This window comes from Prinia subflava, chromosome 9 (genome assembly GCF_021018805.1).
Source record: "Prinia subflava isolate CZ2003 ecotype Zambia chromosome 9, Cam_Psub_1.2, whole genome shotgun sequence".
Lineage (NCBI taxonomy): Eukaryota > Metazoa > Chordata > Aves > Passeriformes > Cisticolidae > Prinia > Prinia subflava.
In genome coordinates this window covers 7,917,617-7,945,537 of record NC_086255.1, presented here as the reverse complement: position 1 = coordinate 7,945,537, position 27,921 = coordinate 7,917,617, and the positions used below count along the sequence as shown (strand labels likewise).

The 27,921-nt window shown below is 47.8% G+C and overlaps 1 protein-coding gene across 8 annotated transcripts; it reads left to right on the top strand.

The window, feature by feature from the left end:
• Positions 1-429: 429 nt before the first annotated feature.
• On the top strand, positions 430-27,921 carry VWA2 (von Willebrand factor A domain containing 2). Of its 8 annotated transcripts, none has more exons than XM_063405256.1 (16): positions 430-718; positions 2,109-2,207; positions 5,201-5,277; positions 5,360-5,418; positions 5,986-6,060; positions 7,977-8,110; positions 9,451-9,560; positions 17,898-18,092; positions 18,906-19,036; positions 19,698-19,830; positions 20,531-20,586; positions 21,514-21,621; positions 22,405-22,983; positions 23,306-23,857; positions 26,773-26,895; positions 27,585-27,921. In XM_063405256.1, exons 2-16 carry the CDS (start codon positions 2,190-2,192, stop codon positions 27,716-27,718), a joined length of 2,484 nt encoding a protein of 827 aa, XP_063261326.1. In that variant the 5' UTR covers positions 430-718; positions 2,109-2,189; the 3' UTR covers positions 27,719-27,921. The 8 variants fall into 8 exon arrangements, with proteins under 8 accessions (XP_063261326.1, XP_063261330.1, XP_063261325.1 ...); XM_063405255.1 differs by having other exon boundaries at positions 431-718; positions 22,402-22,983; XM_063405260.1 differs by lacking the exon at positions 5,986-6,060 and having other exon boundaries at positions 22,402-22,983.

The following is a 27,921-nucleotide window of genomic DNA, read 5'->3' as shown; positions in this document are numbered from 1 at the left end:
TTAGGACTTGGTGTGTTCCATTCCTAACTACGTACTGTGAGGTAAACACAAAGGTGTGTTTTGCCTGTACAATTCAGAAATTATTGATCTGTGTTCAGGTTTTGTGTGGGAAGACGTGTGCAAGCTCTTCTGTGACTAAAAGAGCTCAGTTCTCTGTACCTACTAGTACTGGCACAGAATAATAATAATAATAATAATAATAATAATAATAATAATAATATAGCATAACAACCAAATACAATTTTTAAAACAGGCCCCTTCCATCAATCATTCCTCCACGTGTAGTCGGTGTGAATATGATACGTCTACTCACAGGTCAAGAATAGTTTTCTGTGGAAAAACAAGCATTAGGAAGAAGCATTGTAAAAAAGCCCTGAATCCTGTATGAAGCTGTTTCGGGGCTGCTGTGAGGCAGTGAGCGTGAGGCTCTGCTGCCCGGTGCTGCTGCCAGGCGTGCTGGCTGTGCTCCAGGCTGCTGGCATTTTTGGCTGTACGGAGTCTTGGAGGAGTGGATACACCAATGTTCCTCCTCAGTGTAGCCTGCGGCCGTGTGGGTGTTCCCGGGGTTGTTTCCCCAGCCCGCGGTTGGTAGTTTCAGGTTCAGGCTGCAGTGGGTGTGCAGGGGAGGCTGTCCCAGCCGAACACGGTGTAAATCCGAGCGGGGAGAAGGCTGCTCGTAACCCCCGCAGGTGCACCGCGCAGAGCCCGCCGAGAAAAGGTAAAGTGAGGCTCGGAGAGCTTTTTTCGCACCCTTTTTAGTTGAGAACATCTTAAACCTCCGGCTGCGAGCGTAGGGGCTCAGAGGTGCTTGGAGTTCGCTGGCTCAGAAGAGCCGGGTGTGCAGCGAGCTTCGAGGGCAGCCCCCGCCCGGCTCCTCCGGCTGCTGCCTCCCCAGCCCGGCGGGGAACAGCCCGGGGAGGGGACGGAGCCCGGCAGAGCCTTCCCGGGGCGGGGACGGAGCCCGGCAGAGCCTTCCCGAGGCGGGGACGGAGCCCGGCAGAGCCTTCCCGGGGAGGGGACGGAGCCCGGCAGAGCCTTCCCGAGGCGGGGACGGAGCCCGGCAGAGCCTTCCCGGGGCGGGGACGGAGCCCGGCAGAGCCTTCCCGGGGCGGGGACGGAGCCCGGCAGAGCCTGCCCGGGGAGGCTGGGGCTGGTTCCCCGAGGGGCGGACGGTCCCGCCGGGGATGCGGCAGCCGGCTCGGAGCCCCTGTGCATCCCGAGACAGGGAGGAGGGGGCAGGGGGCACCCAAAGGCTGGAGCGGGTCCGGAGGAGCCCCGCTGTGCCTCTGGTCTCCCCGCAGGGAATCCTGAGATGAGTGCGGGGATTGCCGCAGCTTGGCCGGAACACGGCGTGAATCTCTTCACTTCAATAAATAAATAGTGCCGAGCTGCGTTAGTAAAATTAAAATTAAAAATAAAAATAAATAAATAAATAACAATAATAAAAATACACCCCAGGAAAGCAGACTCAGCCCGTGCTCCAGTGCTATAATTACTTTGTTTCTAGCACTTTTCGGGTGCGGCCAGGGGAAAGTGCTGAGCCTGCTAGGGCAGGCTTTCCAACAGGTTGTGTCTCATGTCTGTAATAGAAATCTTTGTGCAAAAGACAGAATAACAACTTGATCAAGACTTGATAATCAAGGAAGAACTGAAAGGCCTGGGATTATACTTGTAATGTGTCCAGATACTTCATGAAAGAAAGGGGAGTAGCATTTTTGTTTATTTTGCATGTTAAAGATGAGGCATCACTGTGAGATAAATTGCCCACACAATCAGATTTTCCCACTTTATTCAGCAAGGGCTGCACTGGACAGGCAGTGTGTGTTCTGACCCACTTCTCATCTTCCATGTGTTGGGCTGTGAACCATGTCATCTTCAGTGTGTGCTCTTAAAGTTGTCTGGGTCTTCCAGGAAGATTCTAAGAGGAATAAGTAGGTGGAATGGCTTTGAAAGTAGATCTCTCTTGACCCTATAACAGCTCTTAAAAAAACATCCCAAAACAACTTTCTCCCCACCTACTGGGGAAGATCCCTGCTTTCCAAAGTAGGGCCTTTATGAAGTCTCCTTCAGGAAGGGTGCACAGACCACTGTCCTGAAAATGCATGCAGGTAACAGCTTGTACCTGTTTGTTGGAGTGACACCATGGAGAGGATTCCCAGGCTGTGGCTTCTCCTTTGGGGCTCACAGAGATGCAGCAGGAAGATAAGGTGAGCACTGGGGTTAGTTTTGTAATAGGGGGTAGGTATGAGGAGATCTCAGCACGTATCATATTGTGAGAGCTACATTGAATGCCAGAGACGTTAAAAAGGGATTTTTCCTCTCATCCTTCAGCCTGTGCTGTAGGGAATCACTGAAGCTGACTGCTCTCCCACTCCGTTCTTTGGGAACCATTCACACCTGTCCCTGCCGTAGGTAGATCCACCTCAGGTGTGGATGTTTGTGGCTCGTTCAAAGCAGAGCAGGTCAGGCCAGACACCCAGCTGGAGATTCCCTGCCCAGATTTGCACAGCTCAGGTGAGGGGTGACAAAACCAATTGCAGTAATTGCTCCAGAACCCATAGCCTTGAATGAGTTCTCAGCAGGCTGTGTGACAGAGTTCATGTATGCTTTTAGAACCTCAATACAATTATATTGTTTGCTTGTTTATTTTCTTATGCTATTGTTTATCCTAAGACACCAAATTCCTGCAGATCCCTGTTCCCCTTTTCTCAGCTATTTCATAAAACTTTTCTCCCCAGCATCCACACTGGCTGCCCACAGCAGCAAGCATCCAGTGCTTGTGATGCTGAGGCAGGCTCTGGCTCCATTGGGTGGCTTTCTATGTGGCCAAAGATTTAAAAAGTGACACATTCACGGAGACACTCCTGCTGCTCTAGCCACAGGCAAAGTCAGTAGCATAAGAACTTCTGTCAGAACAAACTACACTGTAAGTGTAGCAAAAACTCTCAGGTCAGAAAAGTGTCTTTTATTCTGTAAATCACAGGTCCTACTGGATCTGATCTGCAGCATGTTGATTTTGACATTACCCCATGTGAGCAGTGCTGCAAGATCAAGGTCTCTTTATGTACAGAAGCCTTTATTGCACGGGGGAAAAGAGCCTCCCAAAACTCCCTCACTGCAGAACTGTGTGGGGGAGAATAAACAAACCAGTTTTGCACAGCATCTTCTGGACGTTTAATCCTGTTTATCCCTTGGACAAAAACATTGTCAAAACTTTTAGACTGAAATTTGTGATGTTTGTCTTAAGGAGAAGTTAAACATTTCCGTGCTGTCTTCCTTCTCTCCCCTCCAGTTTCAGATCCCTCTGTGAGTTGCCCCCAAGCAATGCCTGTGGCTGGGCAGAGGGGATGCGTGGGGCTCCTAACAGGAGTTGCCCACTGCCTCCAAACCTTGGCAAGAAGGAAAAAGTAAAATTTACTTATGGGAAACAAGCTGAGAGAGACTGAAAAAGGAGACAGGAGGATTGGTCTCCTCTTTCCCTCCCTACATCTCAACATCAAAGGGGCACGTAGCAGTGAGCTCCCCTCAGCAAGCTGGGGCCATTCCTCAGCAGTGACAGGAGGTTGCTTGGCTTGTTAAGGATATGTTTTAACAAATATGCAGTGTAATCTTTCCTGCTTTCTCTCCTATTAAAATGAGTGATATTTTGCAATGTTGAAAGACATGTAGGGAAGGTACTTGGCAAGACGAGCTTTTCCCCCTTTGCCTCTCTCTCCCATCTCTCACTCCTCCAAACACAGTACACATAGTTACAACTCTTACTTTAAGTTGCCATCACAGTCATGTGTCCAAGTGAGAATCTGGGTACAAAAATAGGAGTTTTGACTTAGTGTGGTTTAAAAAACATATTTTTGACTCATTGTTGAGATAGACATAATTAAAATTCCCTATCTTAATGGCTGAGAAGACAAAATGAAAATATCCTTCACTCACCACCCTACCCCCCAGCAAAGCTGCTAAGGTTGCTGCTGCTAATCCTGGGCTAATGCTGATGAGCAGCAGGTGATGATGAAGCTTTCAATTCCTATTGCTGAGAGTCTGGCTGGGCTAAAAGACAAAGAATTCATCCTGCAGATTAGTTGATTTAAACACAAGATAAAAGCAAGTTGTAGAAACCTCTTGACCTGTTGATGTTTTGTATGAAAACAAGGTGAAATCCCTCAGCACCTGTCACGTCTGACTGCGAGCAGAGGCCTGCCCAGCTGTGGGTGATGTGCACTCTGGAAATAGCTGCTAGGAAGAGTGTCCTTGAGGCATGGCACAACAATGACCTTTCCTCTGTGGCATTTGCAGGGCTTGAAGCTCCTGAGGGACACACACTGGGGCTTCCCAAATGAAGTCATGTTTTGTGTTATGTCCCTTTACTGAGCCACGCCTGGGGTCTGTTCATTTGGTGGGGGCAGTCTGGAGGGGGTGTGATGCTTAATGCACCTGGCACTGCAAGACAGTGTCATTGTGTCTGTAATCCCTCATGGGGTGATCCCAGAGGGGATTTCTTAATCCCTTCTTCATTTTGTACCCATGATTTACCATGCAGGTAACTGAGCACAGCTTGCTTTAGGCATTTTGCCTTGTCTGATGTGAGGGGTATATCATTTGTTGCATAGACAAGTCTTTCCTGAGAAAAATCCTCCTCCTCTTTTCTGGAAAAACAATGAATAGAGTTGGATATCAAGAAATACACTTACTTGTCTTTAACTACGTGAAGAAAATCTGCTTTTGCAATGACAGGGGTAGAGACTCATCAGGAATCTGGTCTAGTGAGTGCTTTTAATCTGGAGAAAAAAATAAATATACATGTTTGAAATAGAAAGCCAAGAGCTCTAACAGATACATTTGGTCTAAATCTGGGCACGCTTGAAAGTGTCAGTGAAATCTACCTATGATGTGATGTCAGCCTCACTGATTTCAAAGGAAAAATGAGCAGAAAATTGAGTTTGCTGGACAGTTATGTATAAAAACATCTCCCCAGAAAGCCAATTCTTGTAAAACATAGAGCATGAAAGAGCCTGGGGTAGAGTGTTGTTGGAGACCCGTGATGGAGAGGAGGGGAAGCAGCTCTGGCTGTCCCTCCCTCCCCACCAGGGCTGCTATCTCCGGATGTGATGGGAAAGGAGAGGAGTATGCTGAGAGATTTCCTTTTCTATCATTCCCTCATTTTCACGGTTTTTCTCTATCTGTTCCCCACCCTTCTCTCCAGGGCAGGAGTTACTTCTGCCCCTCAGACAAAATGAACTCATTACTCAAGACACCTGGGAAGAAAATGATCAGCTGCAGGTAAAGAAAGTGGCGTTAGGAGTTGGATTTCTATTCCTCTCCTCTTTTGTTTCTTTTTGTTGTTTTTCTTTTTTCCTTCCAGATTTGTCACCATGAACCTCTTGTCATTTGAGTCCATCTGCATTTTCCTGCTTTCCCAAGGTATGTTTCAAGCTGCCATTTTTCATCTGTGGTTTTTGTCTCCGGTGCTTCCCTATCTCCAGCTGGAGTTCCTCACTCCCAGGAATGAGAGCCAAGCCAGTGCCTCTCCAGCAGGTTTAGGGATAAACTTCTGAAACACAGTTTCACACAAAAGGGGAAAAAATAATAGGTGGAGAAACAGCTTTTCTGAGAATTTGAACATGTGACTGATCTGTATGTAAAGCGTCTAGCTGATGTGGGAAAAGCTGATGTTATGATATTAAAAGTACATAAATCTATCCAGTGTTCATGGCTGTAATCTCAGAAGCCTAAGACTGGCTTAGCTCTCATTCCTGCACTGTGTCCCTGCATGCAATGAGCAGAGACAGTGTCCTGTGTGCTGGAGTCATGTCATTTTTCATGATCTCTGTGTCCCTGCTAGAAGGAATTTCCTGACATAGATACACTGCTGCATCACCAAATTATTTTTTGCAACTGTGAAACCTATACAGCAAACCAGCATTTTTGCAGTTGTAGGTTAAATCCTGTATGTCTTGTTCATGGATGATTACCTGTTTGAACCCACAGCTTTGCTGGTGTTAGGTATGCAACAAATCCACGTTGGCCAGGAGATGATTGGCAAGATCTCAGCTGCTGGCCAGTGTAAGTTTATTTTATAAAGCAAGTCTTTTCTGCTTCTGAATTCACACTGTCTTTGGTTGTTTTGGTGTGGTTTGTTTTGGAGTTTTTTAAGTTTTGTGTTCCTGTAGTTATTTACATTTATTAGCCCTTCTTCAGTTTATAAAGTCCCCAGCAATGCTCTGGCAGTCACAGAACTGTGGCTGCCTCTACCCTAGCCTGGCTTCCTTCCTCGTTGGTGTCAGCTCTCCTGGGACATGATCTACTCTGTTTTTCTGAGATTGGCTATTTGCCAACTGGATGGTGTTTCTGTCAGTTCCTTCAGAGCCTGCTCCAAGCAATCCTGGTTTAAAGAGCTGTGTTTAATTACAGCCTTAATCAGACCTCCCACGTGGGTGTTTTTTCAGGCTGTAGAGCCAGCACGGTCAGGTTGCTGGCAGCAGGGGAGATGGGCTCACCTGCAGCTCCCTTGTTGGACTTGCAATCAGTTACTGCTGATCTGGGTTGTGAATTCTCTCCTGATGGCCATATTTTTGACTGTCTGTCAAGGGATAGATTGCATTTATTCCAATGCCAGGCATGCCCTCTAGTTCTATCCTGTAGCACCACGTGTCCAGCTCAGACTTTCCATCCCGAGGATGGTGTCTGGGTGCTTGTCCCTGCTGCACGTCCCCAAGAGTCCCTTGGTGGGCCACAGACATCCTGCTTGGAGTCCCTGCAGAGGAGCTGCATGGCACCCCTCAGCTGCAGACACACCTGAGGGGTGTTTGCCCATGCTGAGCCCAGTCTGGGGGCTCTGCAGTTTTCTCTGTGCTTGCTTAGGCAGAGATAACAGCCCTGTTGCAGCTCCAGGCTGAGCCCAGCTCCGAGGACAAGGCTGACAAGCCAGGGCAGTGCTGGCAGGGAGGCTGTGCTGCAGCTTGTCCTCAACACAGCGCCCCAGGGCAAGGCTAAGTGCCCCACTGGGAGAACAGTGACCCAGAAGGGAATGCCTCACAGCTTTCAATCCCTGTAATCTGGTACTAGAAAGCCCTAATTATAAATTCAGGTGTTGGCTAGCAGGAATGATTTGGAAAAAGTGGGGATAATAAAAAGATTATGATAATGGGGGTAGAGTAACATCACTGGCCAAAACTGCTCTTAAGGGGGTCGGTGTGCTTGATCTCTATTGAACTTCTGGATTCTTTTTCCCTTGAAGGTCATTCTGGCAAATGCTGCAGAGGTGACTTTAAAATTTCCATTTAAATCTTTGAAAATGACTCTTCATATTCTGCAATCTGCCATTTATTTATTAATGTCAGTGGAATTGTGGGTTTCCACAGCAGCAAAAACATCTCAGAAACTCGTACTTGGGAGCAGCCATCTTTATGCAGGCAGGGGTGGTACAAAGACATCTCTGAAGAGGAGATAAAGGCAGATTTTCATGAAAAGTGTTTCTGTCAGCGTCTGGGAGCTGTTCAGCAAATTTGTGTTTAGGAAAATAAAAGCCCGTTTTGAAAATGTGCTGCAGATGAAACACACTGGGCTCTGTGGGACTTGGTAGACTTTGCAAATGCCTCCTGGATTTACGTGTGTGCCTTGGGCTGGGGGATCCTGCAGGTCCCACTGGGCAGGGCCCCCTTTCCCTGCTGCCCCCCTCCCTCTGTGTCCTCTCTGAGCATCTCTGCCTGTGTTTGGTGATGCTCCACTGCATTGACTGTTCTGTGCTGGCACTGACACCAGGCTGGGGCTCTGAGTCCGAGGTGAGTCTGGCAGACTGAGAGCTGAGCTGCAGCTGCTGCAGGCCAGAGCAGGGGTGCCTGTGGGCTTTGGGCTGTGAACACTGGCCTGCCCCAGTGCATCCTCTGCAATTTATCTGGATTTTCAGTTCTTGGCTGCCTGCTTCCAGAGAGTGGGGCTAACAAAGCACAGTTTCACAGTGTATATATATTTTCTCCTAGTGATGCAGTGCTCTGCCTCATTAGATGTCCTTTTCCTCCTGGATGGCTCCTACAGCATTGGCAAAGGAGGCTTTGAAAGGTCCAAGCACTTTGCAGGCAAGCTCTGTGATGCCTTGGACATCCATCCAGACAGGGTGAGTGTCAGGAATATCTCCTCTAATTTTCAAACAGCTTGGCAGTGTGTCTAAAGGCCAGTGGTAATGTGCTGAGTGAAACTGCAAAATTCAAACTACCAGGTGCCATGGGGGCAGAGTATTCAGAAAGATGCACTTTGTGGAGCAGTGGGATTGGAGGATGCTTCTTGATTCTTCAGATTTTAAGCAGCTCCTTTTGAACTTGAGAAAAGACATAATCCTTCAGGTTAAAGATTATGATTTGGGGGTTTTTTACTGATTTTATTTTGGTTTGGAAGCTCATAGATTAGTTGGATCTTTCTCTTGCTTTTCCTTGGAAAGCTGCAGAATTAATCTCTGGGAAGTTAACCACCTTTCTGTATGGATGTAAATGACATAGTCTGCTTGCTCTGCTTCCTCCAGAAGGAGATGGGTGCTGTGCTGCTGTAGTCTCAGGTCTTGCTCCCAAGACCTGGAGTCAGTCTTGAGGCACCTCTGGGCCTGAATCCTGGGGCTCTTCTGAGGGGATTTCAAGCCAGACTGGCTGCAGTTCCAGGTGTGCATCAGTCCCACAACACTGCCTCAGCTGAGGGCCTTGGGGCAGGCTGGGACCATTGCTGGACTTGATTCCATGCCAAAGCCTTTCCAAATAAATGTCAGGTCTTTGGGAGGGTTGTGTCAGCAAATATTTAATATTTGCAGATTTGGTGGTGTGTTTTGTTTCATTTTTGAATACCATCTTTCAGCTAGTCTTAATCCTCACATAGACTGGACTGAAAATTAGTTGTCTTTTCACCTTTGAAATTATCACCTTCCATAATACTTCTTGTAAGACCTCAGTGAAGTATTTCAGATAGACTAAGTGGTCTGTATTGCCCAGTACAGACCACTTAGTCGACTATTTGTGTTTTCAACTAGAGAAAATGGTTTTAGAGGAACTATTAGAAAAAGTATTGGTTTATGTTGCCTGCTGTGCTCAGTGCCAGCGGGAGCTGCTCTCAGTGAGGGAAAGATTGCCTGCACAGTGTATTAATGTGTTGGTGTAGAGGGTGTTATTTATAAACTTACTGCCCCCGAGGCTGCAAACTGCTCTGAGGGGATAAATAGAGGCCCTGAGCTGCCTCTAACTGCAGCAGAGCCTCCCATTGTTTCTAGATAAGCTTTTTTTGTCTTGTTTATAGTCTGTAGAGATAATACTGGAGTTTCTGCTCTATTTTTAAGTTTGTTTAGAGTGCCTGTGGCTCAACAGCAAAAACACATTTTGCCTCTATGCAATTTAGTCTTCTCAAGTTTGTAAATCGATGAAAAGAGTAAACCTTGCACAGACACCTTTTCTAACCTTTCCTAACCTTTTCTTTTAGGTCCGTGTGGGAATGATACAGTTTAGCTCAACTCCCCACCTTGAATTCTCACTGGATTCTTATCTAACCAAACAAGAAGTGAAAGACAGAATCAAGAGGACTGTGTTCAGGTCAGCTCATTTTACAGCTCTTTTCTTTTTCTGGGCTATGAATAATCTCTAGATTGAGAGGGTTCTTGAGGTTTAAAAATCTCTGCTTCTGCTGTGCTTACAACGGTGTGATGTCTCCAGAGAGGGAGGTGAATGAACACTGTGGCCCATGATGCACAATCCACTAAAAGTGTGAAACCTGGTCTGTCTTAGTGAAAGCTGACAGGGGACAAAGTTTTCAGTGTCCTGTTATAACATGGTAAATAGAGTTTTCCAGGTCTTTCTGTCTATTTGAGCCAGGCAGTGGGTTACATCCTCCATGGAAAAGCAAGCATGTTGTTCCCTCATGGCCGTGCTAGGGCAGCACAGTGTGCTGCTTCATTTTTTGGTGGTTACAATTTCCTTTGTCCTGTGAGTTCATGACAAAATGCTGGTCTGTAAATATCTATGTGTGCTTGCTGAGTTCAAGGGGATCAGGTTTTCAGATGGAAACCTTTTTTCCTCCTGAGTGTTAAGACTTGGATGTCTTCCCATGACCCCAGGAAATGGAGCCAGAAGTCCAAAGAAGAGCTGTCCTTGGACCCTCTCAAATCCAAACTTTCCACCTCGGAGAAATACATTTGCATCTACTACAATCACCTCAAAATAACACTTGTTTTGGTGATAGATGAGTTATTGGTAAGGTCTGTGAATGTCCACTCTTTTAGCTGATCTGCATGAGGGCTAAGGGTTAGATCAACATTTCCCATGGATATCTGCTGCTCTCAGGATGTTGTACATATTGCAAGCAAATGTGATCAGTTTTGCATTTTTCAAGCAAGTTTTTCAATCCAGTTGGCTGGATTTTGTTGTATTTCTTTTGATGAGTTTAACAAATCAAGAAAACCTCTTGTGTACTCTTACACGAAAAGCTTACAGAGAACAAGATACATTCCCCCTCTCTGGTTGTTGTTGAAAGTCTGTGAGAGCAGAGAAAATGATGCAGCTTTTGCTGTCTGGCACTGCATTTCCTTGATGACAACAGAGGGATGCTGACAGATCAAACAGAAATAATGACTTCTTGCCTGGCTATTTCATCTAGTTTAAATGACATTTTGAAGTTGATAAAATAGTTATGGATGGATTCCAGTTGGCTTCTGAAAAAAAAAGGGTGTTTGGCATCCTGGTTGAGAGGTTCCTTGATGTGCTTCTGATGAACCTTTGGCCAGTGAGGCATTTCCTGACTTCAGCCTGGAGCTGACAGCACTTGGAAGGAGGCAGAACAAGACTAAAGTGAAGCTTTTGTGATTTATTTGGAGACTGCCAGTCTCTCTCTGTGAATACTGTCCAAATAGCTTTGGAACTCACTGGCCAGTTCCAGCCACGCTCTGTGGTAATCTCAAGCTAAATTTCATATGAGTTTCTTTCATATGAGTCAGCAGCTGGTTCCAGGAGAGAAACCTTCTTAGTGCTGTCCCTGAAGAAAGACATCAGGTAAAGTCCAGATCCTTTAGTACTTCAGAAAATCTTTATTGAAGTAATGCCTCAAACACACTTTCACTGTGCCAAAACCCAGTGAAGCTCCAAATGCAAATTAATAAGCAATTGAATTTAATGAGCTCTTTATTAACTTTTTCCAATCCTCAGGGCTCAGACGGGCACAGTGTACTGGGTTCATCAAGATTTAGTCACCACACTGACTATGTACAGTGTATTTTTCCTTGTCCAAAGCACTTTTCACTGAAACATCTCACAGACATCTGGTAAGAAAAAAGCAAATCTGGACTTGCTGTGAACACATGGTCACTGAGTATGCTTGGAAATGATGGAGTCCAGAGGAGGAAGAAGTTCAAAGCAAAGAGGCCTGGCAAGTACAGAGTGAAAAAAGTTTCTGTGAAAACCAGAGGGGAGATGGAAAAATGGTGAACTTGGGTGTTGTATCATGTGTCAACAGTGATCATTGTGTCCAGGGGCGAGCAGGGAAACAGACAAGACAGGCCTCTGTATGTTAAGCTTGAGGAGCCATTTTAATTCCCTCAGGACCAGGGAGGGAGAATAAGGCAAAGAAGAAGACTGAGAGAGAGACAGGGGCCGAGTCGTGGGGTTTTATAGGGGCAGAGTTTTAGGGTTTGGGTCAAAGGAGGGATTAACACAAGGAGAGTAAGATCAGATTTCAGCCTCTTAGAAACGGGAGGATTCCACACTTGGGCATGACAAAATGCTTTTCTAGAACAAACAAATCAGGAATCAGGTGCTAAGGCAAAGGATAGGTGATCAGAAAGCAAATGAGGTGTGTTTGTGACAATACAGACAAAGACTGTGAATCCCCCAAGGAAGGAGTGACACTTGTGTTTTGGTTCCCCTGGATTGCTCTGGACAGCAATAAAAGCAGTCCTAAAGGGCAATTACAGGAAATAATTTATAACACAGCTCCTGGGACAAATTAGAAGACAGCTGGAAGTGTTCACTCTGCTCAAGTGGCTGTATTATCACCAGGTCTGTGGCATGTTTGGCACGTGTGGGGAGAAACTGGGCCGGGCAGGGGCTGAGGAGAAGCTCAGCATGAGCTGGCAGTCTGTGCTGCCAGTCCAGAAAGCCACCCGTGGGCTGGGCTGCGTGGAAAGGAGGGAGGAGCAGCAGGTCAAGGCAGGTGATAGTGGCTCTCAGTCCTTTGTTTGAGACCCCACCTGGAGCACTGCATCTGTGTCTGGGGGCCCCAGCATGAGAAGGATGTGGGCCTGTTAGAATGAGTTCAGAGGAGAGCAGCTGAGATCCTCAGAGGGCTGGAGAACCTCTGCTTTGAAGACAGGCTGGGCAGAGAATGTGTTTTAGGGAGAGATGCCTCTGCCTGAATAAAGGCAAGAGTGAGACCATATGAGGACAACATACAGATTTTATTTAACATGGATTTTATTTACAAGAAATGAAAGGAAGGAGAGAGCTAGGAATAGGAAAGAGGTCTCATAGAGAGAAAGAGAGCAGTAGAGAATCTGTTGGAACTAGATGATCTTTGAGGTCCTTCCCAAATTAAACCATTCTGTGATGCTAGAGGACGTGTGGATGTGTATTTAAACTTGATATTACTGTTATAATAATAAAAATAATTTGCTACTACTACTATTTCATCTTCATCATCTTATTATTATCCCTATTCTTCTCCTCCTCCTTCTTTGTCATCTTCTTTTTCGTCACCTTCATTGTCTTCTTCTTTGTCTTCATCTTCTTCTTCATTGTTGTCTTCTTCGTTCTCTTCATTGTCATCATCTTCGTTGTCTCCTCCTCCTTCTCCTTCTCATCCTTCTTCATCTTCATCATCTTCTTTTTCTTCTTCATTGTCATCTTCTTCTTTGTTGTCGTTTTCGTCGTCGTCATCTTTATCATCTCCTCCTTCTCCTCCTCCTCCTTCTTCTTCACTTCTACGTTTTCTTCTTCATCAACTTATTCTTGTCCTTACTCCGTTTCCTACTCCGTTTCCTACTCCGTTTCCTACTCCTTTTCTTATTCTCTTATTCCTTTTACTATTCTCATTCTTACTCTTTTTTTTCTTTTTCTCATTCTTATTCCTTTTCCCATTTGTATTATTTTTCTCATTCTTATTCCCTTTTTCTTATTCTCAATCTTTTTATTGTACCTATTCTTGTTCTTATTCTTTTTTTCTTGTTCTTATTCTCATTCTTATTTTTATTCTTACTCTTTTTTTCTTGTTCTTATTCTTATGCTTAATTCTTTTCTTATTTACTTCTACTATTTCTTTATCTTCTTAATCTTCTTCGTATTAGTCCTATCCTATTATTTTTCTCTTTGTGTTTTTTTTGTTGTTGTTGTTTTTTGTGTTAGCTTGTTGGTTGGTTGGTTGGTTGGTTGGTTTTACTACTGCTACTGTTTCTAAAACCCAGCTTCCCACTGCTTTGGACAAATTGTGTTTGGCAAAGTCATGCAGTGTGTAGTGGAGTCCTGAGAGTAACACCTCCTGTCTGTGCCCGTTCCTCATAGATAAAATCCCAAAGGATCAGCATGTAATCCTTTCAGGATGAGAGGAAATGTCCTTGGATCCAGCCAGAGGAGGTTCTGATGAAATACTTGAAACAGTTTTTCCCTGACAGAGTGGTCAGGCATTGCAAGAAGTTCCTTAGGGAGGTGGTGGAGTCTCTATCTTTGGAAGTATTCAAGCGCTGGCTGGATGTGGCACCAGGGAACAAGGTTTTGAGGTGATGAAGGTGGTGCCAGGGTGATGCTAAGTACTTGATGACTTTCAAGGTCTCTTCCCACCCTGATGAGTCTCTGGCCTTCACCACTGAGTCACCTGGCACCAAGTGTCCCCCACGGGTGCAGATTTGGGGCTAGCCACATGGGTAATATTTGCTTTTGGGGGACCAGGTTAGGCTGCTCCACAGCAGCTGGGAATGGCTTGGGCTTCAGGGCCATGTCCAGGCAAAGGCATCCTGTGTGGCTGCCCCAGACCTGGGGCAGGCTATGTGGCAGCCACCATCTGCAGGGCCTGGGCTGGTGCTGGCAGCAGGAACTAATCCTCGGGCTGTGGTGCCAGGCAGGGCCAGCAGAGCAGCCTCTGCAGAGCCCGCAGCGCCCGCCGCAGGAGGGAGGGACGCTCCTGGCAGGGGTCATGCTGCTGGCTGAGGGCCTGGGCTCCTGCCTGGGGAGCTGAGGGGATGGGGAAGCTGCACGGGGCAGGCTCCAGGCTCTGTGTCCCTGCCACTGTCACCTGCTTCTCAAAGGAGGGAGAAGCTGCGTGTCCTCTGGGGAATGGGGTGTCCACATGCCGAGGCGAGGCACAGAGTGACCCTCGGGGCAATGGCTCAGGTGCCCCACACTCAACCCAATCCTCATGAGGGACAGGCACAACTTCTTCACAGAACTCAAGGACACTGCCTTTGTTCCAGTCGTCCTCCTCCATCAGCAAGAGTGAGGCAGTTATGCTGTGTTCCCCACCATGCTGAGCAAGTTCTTGGTCACTCTCATTTTCCCAATCAGACTCTTCTTGGTAACTATCAACATCTCTGTGAGGCAGCTCATGCTTTCCTTGTTCTTCCCAGTCAGAGAGACTGTGGGAGCTGCCAACTTGTCCTTTGGAAAGGCCTTGCTCTGTCCCTTCTTCCCAGTCCGAAACTTCTTGGTAGCTACTGACATCGGCATGGGACAGCTCTTCCAGCATGCATTCATCCCAGCTGGAGAGCTCATGGTGGCTTTTTCTGTATTTTGTCAAGGACAGCTCCTGCTCGATACTGGCTTCCCCTTGGGATCCTTCATGGAACCTACCAACTTCATCTAGGGACAGCTCCTGCTCAATGCTGGCTTCCCCTTTGGACTCTTCCTGGTATTGGTTGATTTCTTCTTGGGACAGGGGCCGTGGTGCCAGGCAGGACCAGCAGGATAGCCTCTGCTGTGCCAGCAGTTCCTGCCTCAGGAGGGAGGGACGCTCCTGGCAGGGGTCGTGCTGCTGGCTGAGGGCCTGAGGAGCTGAGGGGATGGGGAAGCTGCACGGGGCAGGCTCTGGGCTTTGTGTCCCTGTCACTGTCACCTGCTCCTCAAAGGTGGGAGAAGTTGCCTGTCCTCTGGGGAATGGAGTGTCCACATGTCCTCGGGGCCACGGCTGAGGTGCCCCACACTCAACCCAATCCTCAAGAGAGACAGGCACAACTTCTTCACAGAACTCAAGGACACTGCCTTCGTCCCAGTCGTCCTCCTCCCGCAGCAAGAGTGAGGGAGTAATATTCTCTTCCCAGATGTACTGAGAAAGGTCTTGGTCACTCTCATTTTCCCAATCAGACTCTCCTTGGTAACTATCGACATCTCTGTGGGGCAGCTCATGCTTGCTTTGTTCTTCCCAGTCAGAGAGATTGTGGGACCTGCCAACTTGTCCTTTGGAAAGGCCTTGCTCCAGGCCTTCTTCCCAGTCCGAAACTTCTTGGTGGCTGCTGACATCAGCTTGGGACAGCGCTTCCAGCATGCATTCATCCCAGCTGGAGAGCTCATGGTGGCTTCCAGCTTTTTCCAAGGACAGCTCCTGCTCAATGCTGGCTTCCCCTTGGGATCCTTCATGGAACCTACCGACTTCTTCTATGGACTGCCCCTGCTCAACGCTGGTTTTGCCTTCAGACCCTTCCTTGTAGTTACTGATTTCTGCTGGGGATGCCTCTTGCTCACTGTAGGCTTCTCCTTGGGATCCTTCCTGGAACCTGCCAACTTCTTCTAGGGACAGCTCCTTCTCAGAGCTGGCTTTCCCTTGGGATCCTTCCTGATGCCTACCAGCTTCCTCTTGGGACTGCTCCTTCTCAGTTGAGGCTTCCCCATAGGATCCTTCCTGGTATTTGTTGATTTCTCTCTGGGACATCTCTTTGTGTTCCTCATCTTCACACTGGGAATGCGCAAACTCCCCAGCCGCTGCCACCTCCTCAGTCTCTTGCTCTTCCAGGACTGATCCCTTCTCTGCCTCCTCCTGCTCCTCACTGGGGACTTGGGCCCCCAGTGGGCTGGACGAGGGGCTGGGGGGACAGAAGGGGATGTGCAGGACTGAGATCGGGCTCTCTTCCCTTCTTCCTCCTGCAGCTGCTGCTTCTAGTTCAGCAGCTGTCCTTTGCTCCAGGTCCCCCTGTTCCTCTGGCTGCTGGCCAGATCTCTGGATCACAAGCACAGCCTCACACACGATCTCACAGCTGATGTGCCCTGCTAAGTCCAACAGAGCCTGGCTGCAGCCTGGTGGGCTGCGTGGAGCAGGGCTCTCTGTGGCTGCCGATGGCACCTCCTCGCTGAGGGCAGATGGACCTGGTGCCTTTTCCACCTCAGCAGGCAGAGGCTCGGGGAGCCCCTGCTCCTCGGCAGATCTCTCTGCAGCAGCAGCGGCTGCCAGCTCTCCCTCCTTGGGACTCCCCAGGGCAGGAGAGGTGCTGGGCAGCTCACGGGCTGCCTCTCCTGCCACCCTGGTGCCCACACTGCCTGGGGAGCCAGGCCCCTCTTGGGCACAAGTCTGGGCATCCTCATCCTTCTCAGTGTGCAAGGATTTGTCCTTGTGACTGATACCTTCTGCACAGTGGGACAGCCCCTGGCTGCTGACACTTCTTTCCCGCTGGGGCAGCTTTTGGTCACTCCTTCCACTCCATTGGGGCAGCTCCTGGACCTTGTAGTCTTTTACTTCCAATAGCTCCTTGTCCACTTGGGACAACTCTGGTTCTCTCTTTTCTCCTTCCTGCTGGAACATGTGCAGTTGGCCTTTCACTTTTTCTTCCAAAGGAGACAGTTCCTGGAATGCCTCCCTTTCCCACTGGGACAGCTCTTGGTGTGTCAGATCTTCTTCCCACTGGGACAGCTCTTGGTGTGCCTCATCCTCTTTGTGTGATTGGTATGACTCCTTGACTGTCGCACTTTCTTCCCAGTGGTACAGCTCTTGCTGTGTGCCATCCCCCCACTGCACTCTCACACTTACCTCCCTCTGATGCAGCTCTCGGTGTCTCACCACTCCCCACAGGGAAACCTCCTGGATCATCACCTCTTCTTGTCGTTGGTAAAACTCTTGGATTGTCACTTCTTCCCAAAGGCAAAGCTCTTGGCTGGTAATACCTCCCCATTGGGAAAGCTCTTGATCTGCGTTGTATTCCCAGACTTTGTCCATGAGGGCAAAGGCCCCTCCTCCTCAGTGTCCCCACAGGGGCAGGTCTGAGCCAGCCCTGAGTGCCCCCATCCGCTGCCTGCTGAGGGCCTGGCCTGTCCCTGCCAGCCAGGGTGAGGGGCTAGGGGGGCTGGGAGTTGGGGTTCACCTGGTCCCCCTCCATGTCCGACGTTCTCTGGTGCACAGGAATCCCAGGAGCTGCTTCCCCCTGAGAGGGCAGCCCTCACAGGACTGAGCTCCCCAGGGCTCTGTGCTCCTTGGATACCCTGGCAGGGCAGGGCAAGGCTCTGCCACGTCACAGGGGCCCCTGGGCACGCATCACCCAGGGCCCCAACACAGAGCCCCCGTGTCACAAAGGGCCACACTTGGCACCCCTTCAACAGCTGAAAATTACAGTTTTCAGATGGAAAAACAGAAGCTGTAGACATTTGTCAAAGATGGAAATAAAATTCAAATATCCAAGAGTTCTGGTTACTGCACCAATTGCAGAAACACTCTGCTACATGTTAGAAGTCTCTTGGAGACCCCTCTGAGTTGGAGAGAAGGGACATAAGGGTGAATAGATGGGACCAGTGGGTAGGAAAATAAGAAAAATTACAGGATTAGACATCCCCATGGATATGTTGTGTGGCAACACACAGTAGTAGGCTACCTTTCCCATTACCAGAGGGTAAAAATTTGAAACCCAAATGGTAAATTCAGTAGCAGGGGAGGAATTTTTATTTCTTCTTTTTTGATTATGTCTCCCTGCTTTCTAGAGGTGGAAGCACAGAGACAGGTCAGGCTCTGAAGTACATCCTCCACAAGGGTTTCCCTGGTGGCAGAAACTCAAGTGTCCCTGAAGTCCTGATCATCATTTCAGATGGAAAGTCCCAGGGCAGCACTGCCATGCCTGCAATGCAGGTGAAGGAGAGACACATCACCGTTTTTGCAGTGGGAATCAAGTTTCCAAGGTAGGAAACTCTCCAGAGTGGGCAGCAGATAAGCAGCTAGCCAAATGGCCAGTCCTGGTGAGTGAGAGGTCATCTCAGGTGAGATATGAGTTTTGGAAAGAGAAAAGATGTCCTAGGTTTTGCCAGGGGAGGGTTGATATTTTTTTTTCTGTACCTGAAGGGGTGTAGCTGTGGGTGTATCTAGGAGATAATCCATACCATTTTATCATTGCCAGGGATGGGGGAATGGGACTCTCTTGTTTCAGAGAGGAAGGGCATTCCTTCCTTCCTTCCTTCCTTCCAAGGAGGGGAGAAAGTATGGTGGAAAAAACAGTCAGTATTGAGATGAACTTTCCAAGTAAATTGACTTTGTCTTATATCTTTTATTGTTAATATTTTTATTGTTGCTGTTGCTGCTTGATTTCTCATCTCATTTCTGTTCTCAGTAAATTGTTCTTATCTCAGTCCATGATCTTTGCCTTTTTTGTTTCCAGCTGGAGGTGAGAACTGGAGCAAGTGTGAACCTGGTTTCAGTGAGAGCACTAAATTGGGAAATACCATACTTAAACCATGACCAAAAGGAATTTGCAGGGTAGTGCAGGCATGGGGGAAACATTGACTTGGTGGCTGATGTAGAAGGAGCACCAGAGTTGATGAAGGAAACTTTTCCACTTAGCAGAGCTGTGCTGCTGGCTGAGACTAAACACACCAAGATTTTGAAAACTGAAGAGTGTCATGGTTTTGCATCAACACTCTGTTTGTTGCACGGGGTTGGTTTTGACTCTTAATTCTTTTGGGGGACCATGAGCAGCTGACCAGTGCCTTGCTCGGCAGGTGGGAGGAGCTGCACGTGCTGGCCAGCGAGCCCCCAGAGCGGCACCTGCTCTTTGCTGGAGATGCTGAGGATGCTGCCAACGGCCTGTACAGCACCCTGGGTGACCCTGTCTGCACTGCCACTGCTCCAGGTGACCCTGCTGGCCCCATCTCCATGCCCACGCTTTTAGCTTGGGCACGGCACTGAGTGAGGAGGATAAGGCAGTGTCAGGAAGCAAACAGGGGAATTGGCAGGTGTTGCACTTCGAGGTAACCTGCTTCTGGTGCCCAAATTGGATGGCGTGCTCTCCAAATACCTTCAAGCTGCAGAATCCTAAATCTTTCTGCATCCTGGTTCACCTCTGAAAATGGGATTATTGGCTTTTGCTCGTGTGACAGGGGATAGAGGGATAAACGCAGTTGTGTTAAATTTTCTAATGGACTTGGCTGTGTGTTAAGGGGAGGCACCTGGGGCTTGCAGGAATTGGAAAGGATAGAACTAGAGTGGTCCAGAGGTAGCAGAAAATCAAACACATGAATGATAAAGGCACCAAAGGGCCGAAAAGCTTTCATTGAACCATGACCTCAGCAGTGTGAGGCTTATAGCAAAACAAAGGAGGCTGAATATTGAGATCTCCAGAAAGTGGGGTAGGCTGGTGATCTTTTCAACAGGAAATTTCTCCTCTGGGGTCTCACAGAGGCTCTTGAAACCTCTGCCCAGTCTGTTGTCAGGTAGTTGAGAACGGTTGTCTGCTCTTACAGCCTTTGTATTTTCAGACAATTGATGCTAGTTTGCCTTTTGCTTTGCTACAGGCTGCAAAGTTGAGTCCCACCCTTGTGAACGCAGGACCCTGGAGACTGTGAAAGAGCTGGCTGGCAACTATGTGTGTTGGAAAGGCTCAAAGCAGCCCAATGCAGTGCAGGCTTCACTGTGCCCTTTCATCAGGTGAGCTGGGCACCCACATCTCTAAATATGAGTGGGGCTGAGAGATAACACATACAGTAATGAGGTTTTTATCTGACCTTGACTCTTTACTGAGATGAAGATCCCTCAGAAGACTGATGCAAACGGTCTCTAGTCCTAGGAAGAGTTTCTGCTCTGATCATTGGCTGAGAAGCAAGCAAACAAAATCATTTTTTGAGTCTTAAAAATATATCCATAATCTTAAAATGTAAAAATTACAGTTGAATTCAAAAACAGAAGGGCAGGTTTGATGAAATCACGCTTTTCCTTTTGCCATCTCATTTAGACTGGTCAACTAGAGGACACAGTCTCAAGCTGCACCAGGGGAAAGACAGGTTGGATATTAGGAAAGAGTTTTTTATTAAAAGGGTGATAAAGTATTGGAATGGTCTACCTGGGGATAGTAGTAGTAACCTGAGTTACTATCCCTGGATGTGTTTGAAAAAAGACTGGATGTGCCACTCAGTTACATGTTTTAGTTGAGGTGTTAGGGCATGGGTTCGACTCTATGATCTTGAAGGTTTCTTCCAACCCAGTGATTCTGTGATTATTTGTAAATACTTGTTTTGTAAACCTGTGTTTTCAAAGGAAAATTTGTTCCATTGAAAACACAGTAAGGTCCACCTTGAAGGCACCTTGTTAATATTTAAATTCATGACAGGTCTCATTCTTCCCGTTTCAGATGGAAGCGAGTCTTGATCAAACACCCATCCAGATGCTTCCGAACTGTGTGTTCAGGTGGGATTTTGCTTTTCCAAAACTTTAATTTATGAAGCAGAAAAGGTAATAACTAAAAATCAAAAAGACAGAGGCTTGCTTTCACTTCTCATTTGTTCTGAGTGAGAGACTGTGATCAGTAGATATTTAATCCATTTTTTGTTTCTCATGGGTATCTATGACTAGAGTTCTTTTGGATTAAAATGTCTCCCAGTAATTTCTCCTCCACGTGAGGAGCCAGGTGAGCTCCATGAAGCTCCATGAACCCTTATCCTGTCCTGGGGGCAGAGTCTTGCACTGGTTCCCAGTGCCTGCAGGGAGTCACTGTTCTCCAGCCAGGGGAGCATGCAGTGATGCCTCCAGTCATACACCTGGTACCATAAGCAGCATGAGCAGGGAGCCTGGCACGTGCTGATCACCAGCCTATGTCTATGGCTGTTGAAATAGTTGTAGACCTTCAGTCCTTCTTGCAAGTTCAGGTTTTATTTGTTTATTTATTTATTTGTTTATTTATTTATTTATTTAAAATATTTATTTAAATATTTAAATATTGTTTATTTAAAGCAAGTTCGGCTTTATTTTATCTGTACAACACTGTCCAAGCAACAGGACAGACCCTGACTCCTTCATTGCTCCTGAAAGTCTGTCAGGGCTGCAGGACCTTTAGCAATTCCCTGTTTATACAAATATGGTGTCACTGGCATTGTTCCAAATCAAATGAAGTCAGAGTCTGGTTTGCTTTCTTGTCACAGCCCGCTGGAGAGCCGTCCCAAATGGAAATTGCCAGGGAGGTGAGGGTACACATGGCCCTGTGTTAGGTCAAACTCTGTGGCAAGAGGGCAGAGCTGTGACCCTTTTTCCACTAATGATGATGCTCCTGCTGGCAGAGGATGGGGAGGGGCAGGCTCCCTGCTGACTCCCTGTTTTTCTCCTCCCTGTCCTGTTTAGACCCGTGTGACTCCCAGCCATGCCAGAATGGTGGCACCTGTGTCCCAGAGGGACTGGACAGATACCACTGCCTCTGCCTGCTGGGGTACGGAGGAGATGCCCACTGTGGTAGGTGTGAACCTGTGCTCTGTCTCCTCCCCTCTGGGCTGAGTCCTGCCTTTGTGCTGCCCTTTGTGCCACCCTGGGGACAGCTGGGGTAGGGCCACAGGCTTTGGGTTTTTCTCCAGAAGGCAGGCTGAGATTACTCTGATGATGATCACAACTGTGACAGGCCCTGTGACTGGGCCCTGCTGTGTGGGTGTGAAGAGCACCAGTATTGACAGTCTCACTCTGGCATGGTTGCCTTTGTGTCTAAATGCAGATGCCATGGGATCAGGAGAACAGAGTCACCCCAAGAGACATGGATGTGTCTGTTGGTTCCCTCTCTGCACACATGGCTGCAGCAGGAGCTCCTGGGTTTGGGTTTCAATGTAAAAAATCAAAACTTCCTGATCATTAGAAAACACCTTGTATTTACTATCCCCAGAACCAAGTTCTGACTTCAAAGTGTCTCAGGGTGTCATAGATGAGGGTCTGGTGCTTGGACTCTCTCCTTTCTCCAGTGTGTGGTTGTGTCATTCACAGTGTTTTGCCTACAGCACTAAGAGAGTGGAGTTGTAATTTCTGATTTGAAGTCTGCCATCCAAAAGTTCATGAATTTCAATAGATACTTCTTGTCTCTAAAGGCTTATATGGTATCCAACCAAAACAAAGCCTGCTCCTGGCTCCTTTGTCCTCCAGCTCATGATATGAATGGCAGAATGTTTGTGTTACTGAACACAATGTCCCCTTTCCACAAGGCTTTCAGCAGGCCCCTGCTGGGGTTGTAATTGCCTTCTCCCTCTCCAGCAGCAAAGCTGAGCCTCGAGTGCAGCGTGGATCTCCTTTTCCTGCTGGACAGCTCAGCAGGGGTCACTCTGGAAGGGTTCCTGCGCTTCAAGGCCTTCCTCAAGAGATTCCTGCAGGCCATGGTAGGCCAGGACTCGCCCCTGAGTGTGGGGGTGGCCCAGTACGACGACAGTGTCGTGATAGCCATTGAAGTGGGCCAACACAAGGATGTGTTCAGTCTCATGAAGAGCATTGACGCCTTGAATTTCAGTGGAGGAAGAACCCTGACAGGCAGAGCCCTGCAGTACATCGCACAGCACGGTTTTAGGAGTACCCCAGTCTTTGCAGACGTGCAGGATGATCTCCCACGTGTGGTTGTCCTGCTCACTGACTCCAAGTCCCAGGATTCGGTGGCAGAAGCCGCTAAGTATGTGAAGGACCAAAATCTCCTCTTGATTGGCATAGGCAGCAGCTTCATGAGAGCAGAGCTGACCATGGTGACTGGAAATCCACAGCAGACCATTGCGTACTCGGACCCTCAGGACCTGTTCAACAGGATGCCAGAACTGCAGAGAAAAATCTGCAGTGTGGGCAGTCCTGAAGGTAAGACTGTGGTATGGGCATTGTGGGGCAGGTTGGCCAAACCATGCAGAGGAGTCCTGAATTCCAGCAGGGAGAAGGGAAGGACAGAAGGACGAATGTCCTTGATTTTGTTTATCAATCACAGATCCAGGGACTAACCTCCCATGAGTGGTTTTTGTGATGAGTCTCTACCTATGGGTGTGAAAGAGACATAGATCATCCTTCACAACTGGTGATCAGCAGAGTTGAATTTTGCCCACCATTCCCTGTCACTGCTGTTTTTCAGTCAGAAAGGAGTAGATTTGTATTCTGAGGGATACCATGTTTGTGCTCCTCTCCACAGGCTGCCAGGCCCAGTCTCTTGATTTGGCATTTGCTGTGGATGCCTCCTCTGGAGTTGGCCTGGAGAACTTTCTGCATCTGAGGCACTTTGTCAGGAGCAGCTGTTTGCACTTTGTCATCAACCGGGATGTCACCCAGATTGCCCTGGTGATCTATGGCAGCAGAGCTCACACCGTGTTTGCCTTGGACACCCACACAAGCAGCTCTGCTGTTCTCCAGGCCATCGACCAGGCGCCTTTCCTTGGGGACTCAGCCTCTGCTGGCAGTGCCTTGCTGCACGTCTACAGCGATGTCATGACTGTGCAGAAGGGAGCAAGGCCTGGTGTCAACAAGGTGCTGGTGCTGCTCACCAACGGGGCTGGCATGCAGGATGCAGCTGCCCCAGCCCAGCAGCTGAGGCACAATGGCATCTTGGTGTTCGTGGTCATCATTGGGGACACGGAGAGGGACACTCTGCTGAGAGTGGCTGGGTCTCCCACCTACCTGGTGCACATCTCCTCTTATGAGGACCTGCAGTATTATCAAGGCCTTATCATCGAAAGGATCTGTGAAGGTAGGAGAGCCTCCAGTCATCACTCCCTGTGTCAGTGCCACCAGCTGCTGCTATTGTAGGTTTTTGGATGTTTTGCTGACTGAACTGGATACTATCTTTTGTATTTTATGGATGGGGAAACTATGACACAGAGATCTGCTGGCTGCCCAGAGCAGTCCTGGAGGAGTCAGTAACCAACTTTCCTAAGATTCAGTCCAGTGGGTGAGAGTGGGCATAGCCTGACTGGCCCTTTCCAGCCCTGCTAGATCTAGTTTTACTTTTTCTGAAAGAAAAAGAAGCTTGCTCATTTTCTGATATTGCTTTAAATCTGTAGAATTTGCTGTGTGTAACTGTACCCCTTCAGTGTTGCTTGGGTGAGGGGCTTAATGGGCCCTTTTTGGTGCTGGTCCCTGAGCAAGGTCTCTGCTCTCTTGTTCTCAGGTTTGTCACCACATGTTTGTAAAGTGGTGAGTCTGCAACCTCATCACTCCTGTTCATCCTTAATATCCCACTGCTGAAATTATCATGTAGGCTTTCAAGATTTTGTGTTGCACTGTATTTAATCTTAAAATCAGAAGCTGTCCATTTTGAAGCATTCAGATTGTTAAACTAGGCCTTCAGACAAATTGTGATTAATCTTATTTGTAGGACTAAATCCTCTTCTTCAAAGAGGAAGGGAAGAATTTTCAAATATTTGTGTAAATACTCATGTTTGGAGGTTGAAAAAAGTGGTGAAGTTTCTTCAAAATCATGAGCAACAGTCCTCGGCTGAGAAATGGCTTTAATATTTAGTTTAAAACACTTGCATATTGTCTAGAAATCAGCTTTTCAGAAAGGACAGCAGCCTGAGTTTCCAGACAGTGGTGATGAAAGTACTCCTAGTTAAAATACCATGCCTTGTTTTCTCATTCAAAATAGCCCAAGTTTAACATCTACCTGTTTGCTTTTGTTACGTTTCAACATGTTTATAAGATCAAAAGAAGCACGTTTGAGCTTCAGCACTGAGGTCCTTTTCATCTCTGGACACGCCCGTGTCTCCTTCAGGCTTAGAAAGAGCTACAGCCTCATCTCTCTGGGGTGAGGAGCTGCTCTCCTGGCAGGCTCTGCAGGTGGTTTCTACCCAGAGCTTTTCAGTGTGTTTCTGTTGCAGTGGTACTTTCAGCTGTGTTATTGCAAAAACAATGTGCTGTACCTTGAAATTAGCTAAAACGCCAGGGGTGGAGGGGAAGAAACAGCAAGGTTCAGTGAGTCAGGGTAATAACATATCATTTCCTGAGCCTGAATTGCTGCTTTCATTTCATGTGCAGGTAAATCACAGTTTGTACTCGATAGGCTGGGACCAAGGGCGATGTAAAGATAAGCCCTTCCCTCAGTCTTCTACTCCCAAGTCCAAGGCTTAATAACTGGATCATTGTGTATGAAAGGACTTAAAAAAATTATGATTCATTATAAAAGTATTTGAGAGACAGACCCTGCCTCTGTATACCTGGAATATGGTATTAGTTCTGAGGCTCATCTGAAAAGAGTGCAGAAAAAAAGGACCCAGAGTTTAGGAGAAAAGTTCCCAAGCATGAAATATATATGAATCAGATTAATGGAAATACAAGTTATTTGGATCATCAAAGTGCAAGAATCTTATGTTGTGGAGCATCCCTGAAGGGATGAGGTGGACACATGACCTGTAGAGCAGAGCACCATGGAACAGCTCCCTGGGGAACAGCAGCACCTGGAAAATGAGTGGTGTGTCCAGGAGATCCAGCTTTCATTGCCAATAGCTCTTCCAGCCCAATGAAAGTGGAAGTGTCCATTTCTATCTAGGGAATACACTATCAGCCAGGACCCCATTTCAGAAATCCCATGATGACAAAGATGTTTTTGAACCCAACTTGGTTCCCCATAAAATCAACTGCAGCTAAAGACTGATATGTCTCAGGTCTAGGACTATTAAAAAAAAAACCAAACAAAAACCCAGTTATAATTTTGCCAGTGTTAGGTGTAGGTTGAGAGTTGATGTGCAGAGGGAGAATGAGCACAATGTCTGTTAAACTGTAGAAAGCTCCCTGACAGATAGGGCATAGTATTTGTATTCTTTCTTCTTCCCCTTTTTCTATTTTCTCTGTGAGTTTTCTACCCTGGAGCAAAGACTAATGCAAGCAGCTCTACACCATGTAGTTGTTGAGCAGAGGAATTTCACACCCTCACCAACACCGAGGTGGTGTTGCCAGCAGACTGGAAGTAAATTCCTCTGGGATGCTGCTACTTAACCCAATGCATTGGCAGCAAGGCAGCGTGGAACACTGCCAGCCCTGCTGACAGCTGGGCTCTGTTGTGTTGAGAGGGCTGGGAAAGCTGTCACATACTTCATAACAACAGGGCTAATAACTTAGGCTGTGCTTGCAGGCTTCTCTCAAACCCCTGGAAAGGAAGCCCAGAAATTTTCCCTGTGTTGTTTTCCATTCATGCCATCCTCGCTTCCCAGCTGGCAGCTTCTCCTTATTCCTTTCTAGTGGAAACTTTTGTCCTCTCTGGGGCAAAGTGAGGTTTGGACTTCAGTGGCATTTGGGATTGTGAATTTGTTAGAGCAGGGCATTGTGTCTTGCTCTGTGGTGCCCGTGTCTGGATGTGGGGAGTTTGGGGATGCTCACAATTCTGTGGATGCTGTTTTGCTTTTCTGTGATACACAGTCTAACATTAAGTTACTCTTTTAAGCTTTACTAGGAATATTCTCCTCCAGACTAGGACACCTAGAAAAGCCATTCTGTTCTCTAGGTTAAAGTGTCAAGACAGGGTTGTGGCTTGCCACCTCTTCTGTGTTTGTTTTTCCAGTCCCATTAGCCCTTGATGACAATTTCTGCAGTATTCCTGATGGATGTGGGTCTTAGCTAGGGATAATGCAGGTGTGCTTGAGCCTGCTCTCCTGCTTGTGTGTGTTGCAGAAGCAAGAACCCCTGTGAACCTGTGCAAGCCCAGCCCCTGCATGAACCAGGGCGTGTGCATCCTCGGGCCGGGGAGCTACCGCTGCCAGTGCCACGGCTGGGAAGGACCCCACTGTGAGACCAGTAAGGATCAGCAGCCCCTGCAAGCTGATCCCACATCTCCACCTCCCCCTGAGGCAGAGAAGTGGCTGGAACTCTTGGACAGCTCTTTGGTGGCCAGATCTTGGTGCTGATGTGGTCTCTGTCTTATGGGAAGTGGAGAGGTTTGGGCTGCTGAGGGGTGCAAGGGCTTCTCTCAAGAAGCTGTGCATTTTTATACCTTCACTGAGTTGACTCTGAGGGGGGACCAAGAAGGTCTAATAATTTTGGTAATCTTCCACTCTGTTCTGTTCCCCTTTTCCTCTGCCCTGCTAGAAGCAGCAATCTTTCCTAAGTTCCCCAGGTGGAAAGATTTGACTCTTTTCATGGAAGGGAGCTGTTTCTGTTGGGGCAGACCCCCTCACTATTCCTTTCAATGGTGTAAAACCTCCCCACTGCCTTCCTTCTCTTCAGCAGGGGAGCAATGGCCAGGAGGTGGGGAGTCTGGCTGCCTAGAGGTGGCTCTGTGCCCATAACTTGAAGTTCTCAATTTAAGCAGATTTTTCCCTTGCCCAATATTTTGACTTTTAACTGAACCCAGGAATTCTGACTTCTGTGGCCTCTAACATCTGTCAGCTAAGGCTAAGGGAATGCTTGTTTGGTTGTTGTGGACTGAGTGTGACCTTATTCCTTGGAAGCCTTCATCCCACATCTGTGCCTCTCTTCTGCCACAGGAGTTGTCCGGGGTGATTCTCCAAGATCTCCAGCCCTTCCTCCACGTTCCCACGTGCAGTGGAGTCCGAGGGGCTTGCAGCCCTTCTCCAGAGCCCTCCAGCACAGCAAAAGGCAAATGGATCAGAGGCACTGACAGAGCTGTGCCAAGTGCTCCAGTTCTCCATCCAGGAACACCTTCTGCCACTCACAGGCACCATCAGCACTGCCCTTGGCAGTGAAGGAGTTGCTCCAGCACAGGGACTGTGTTAAGGCCATACCCAATTCCTGCACTGCACAAACTGGGCTTCCCAGTACTCTCTTCCTTTTATAACTGAAGTAAATACTTGTGTTGAAGTA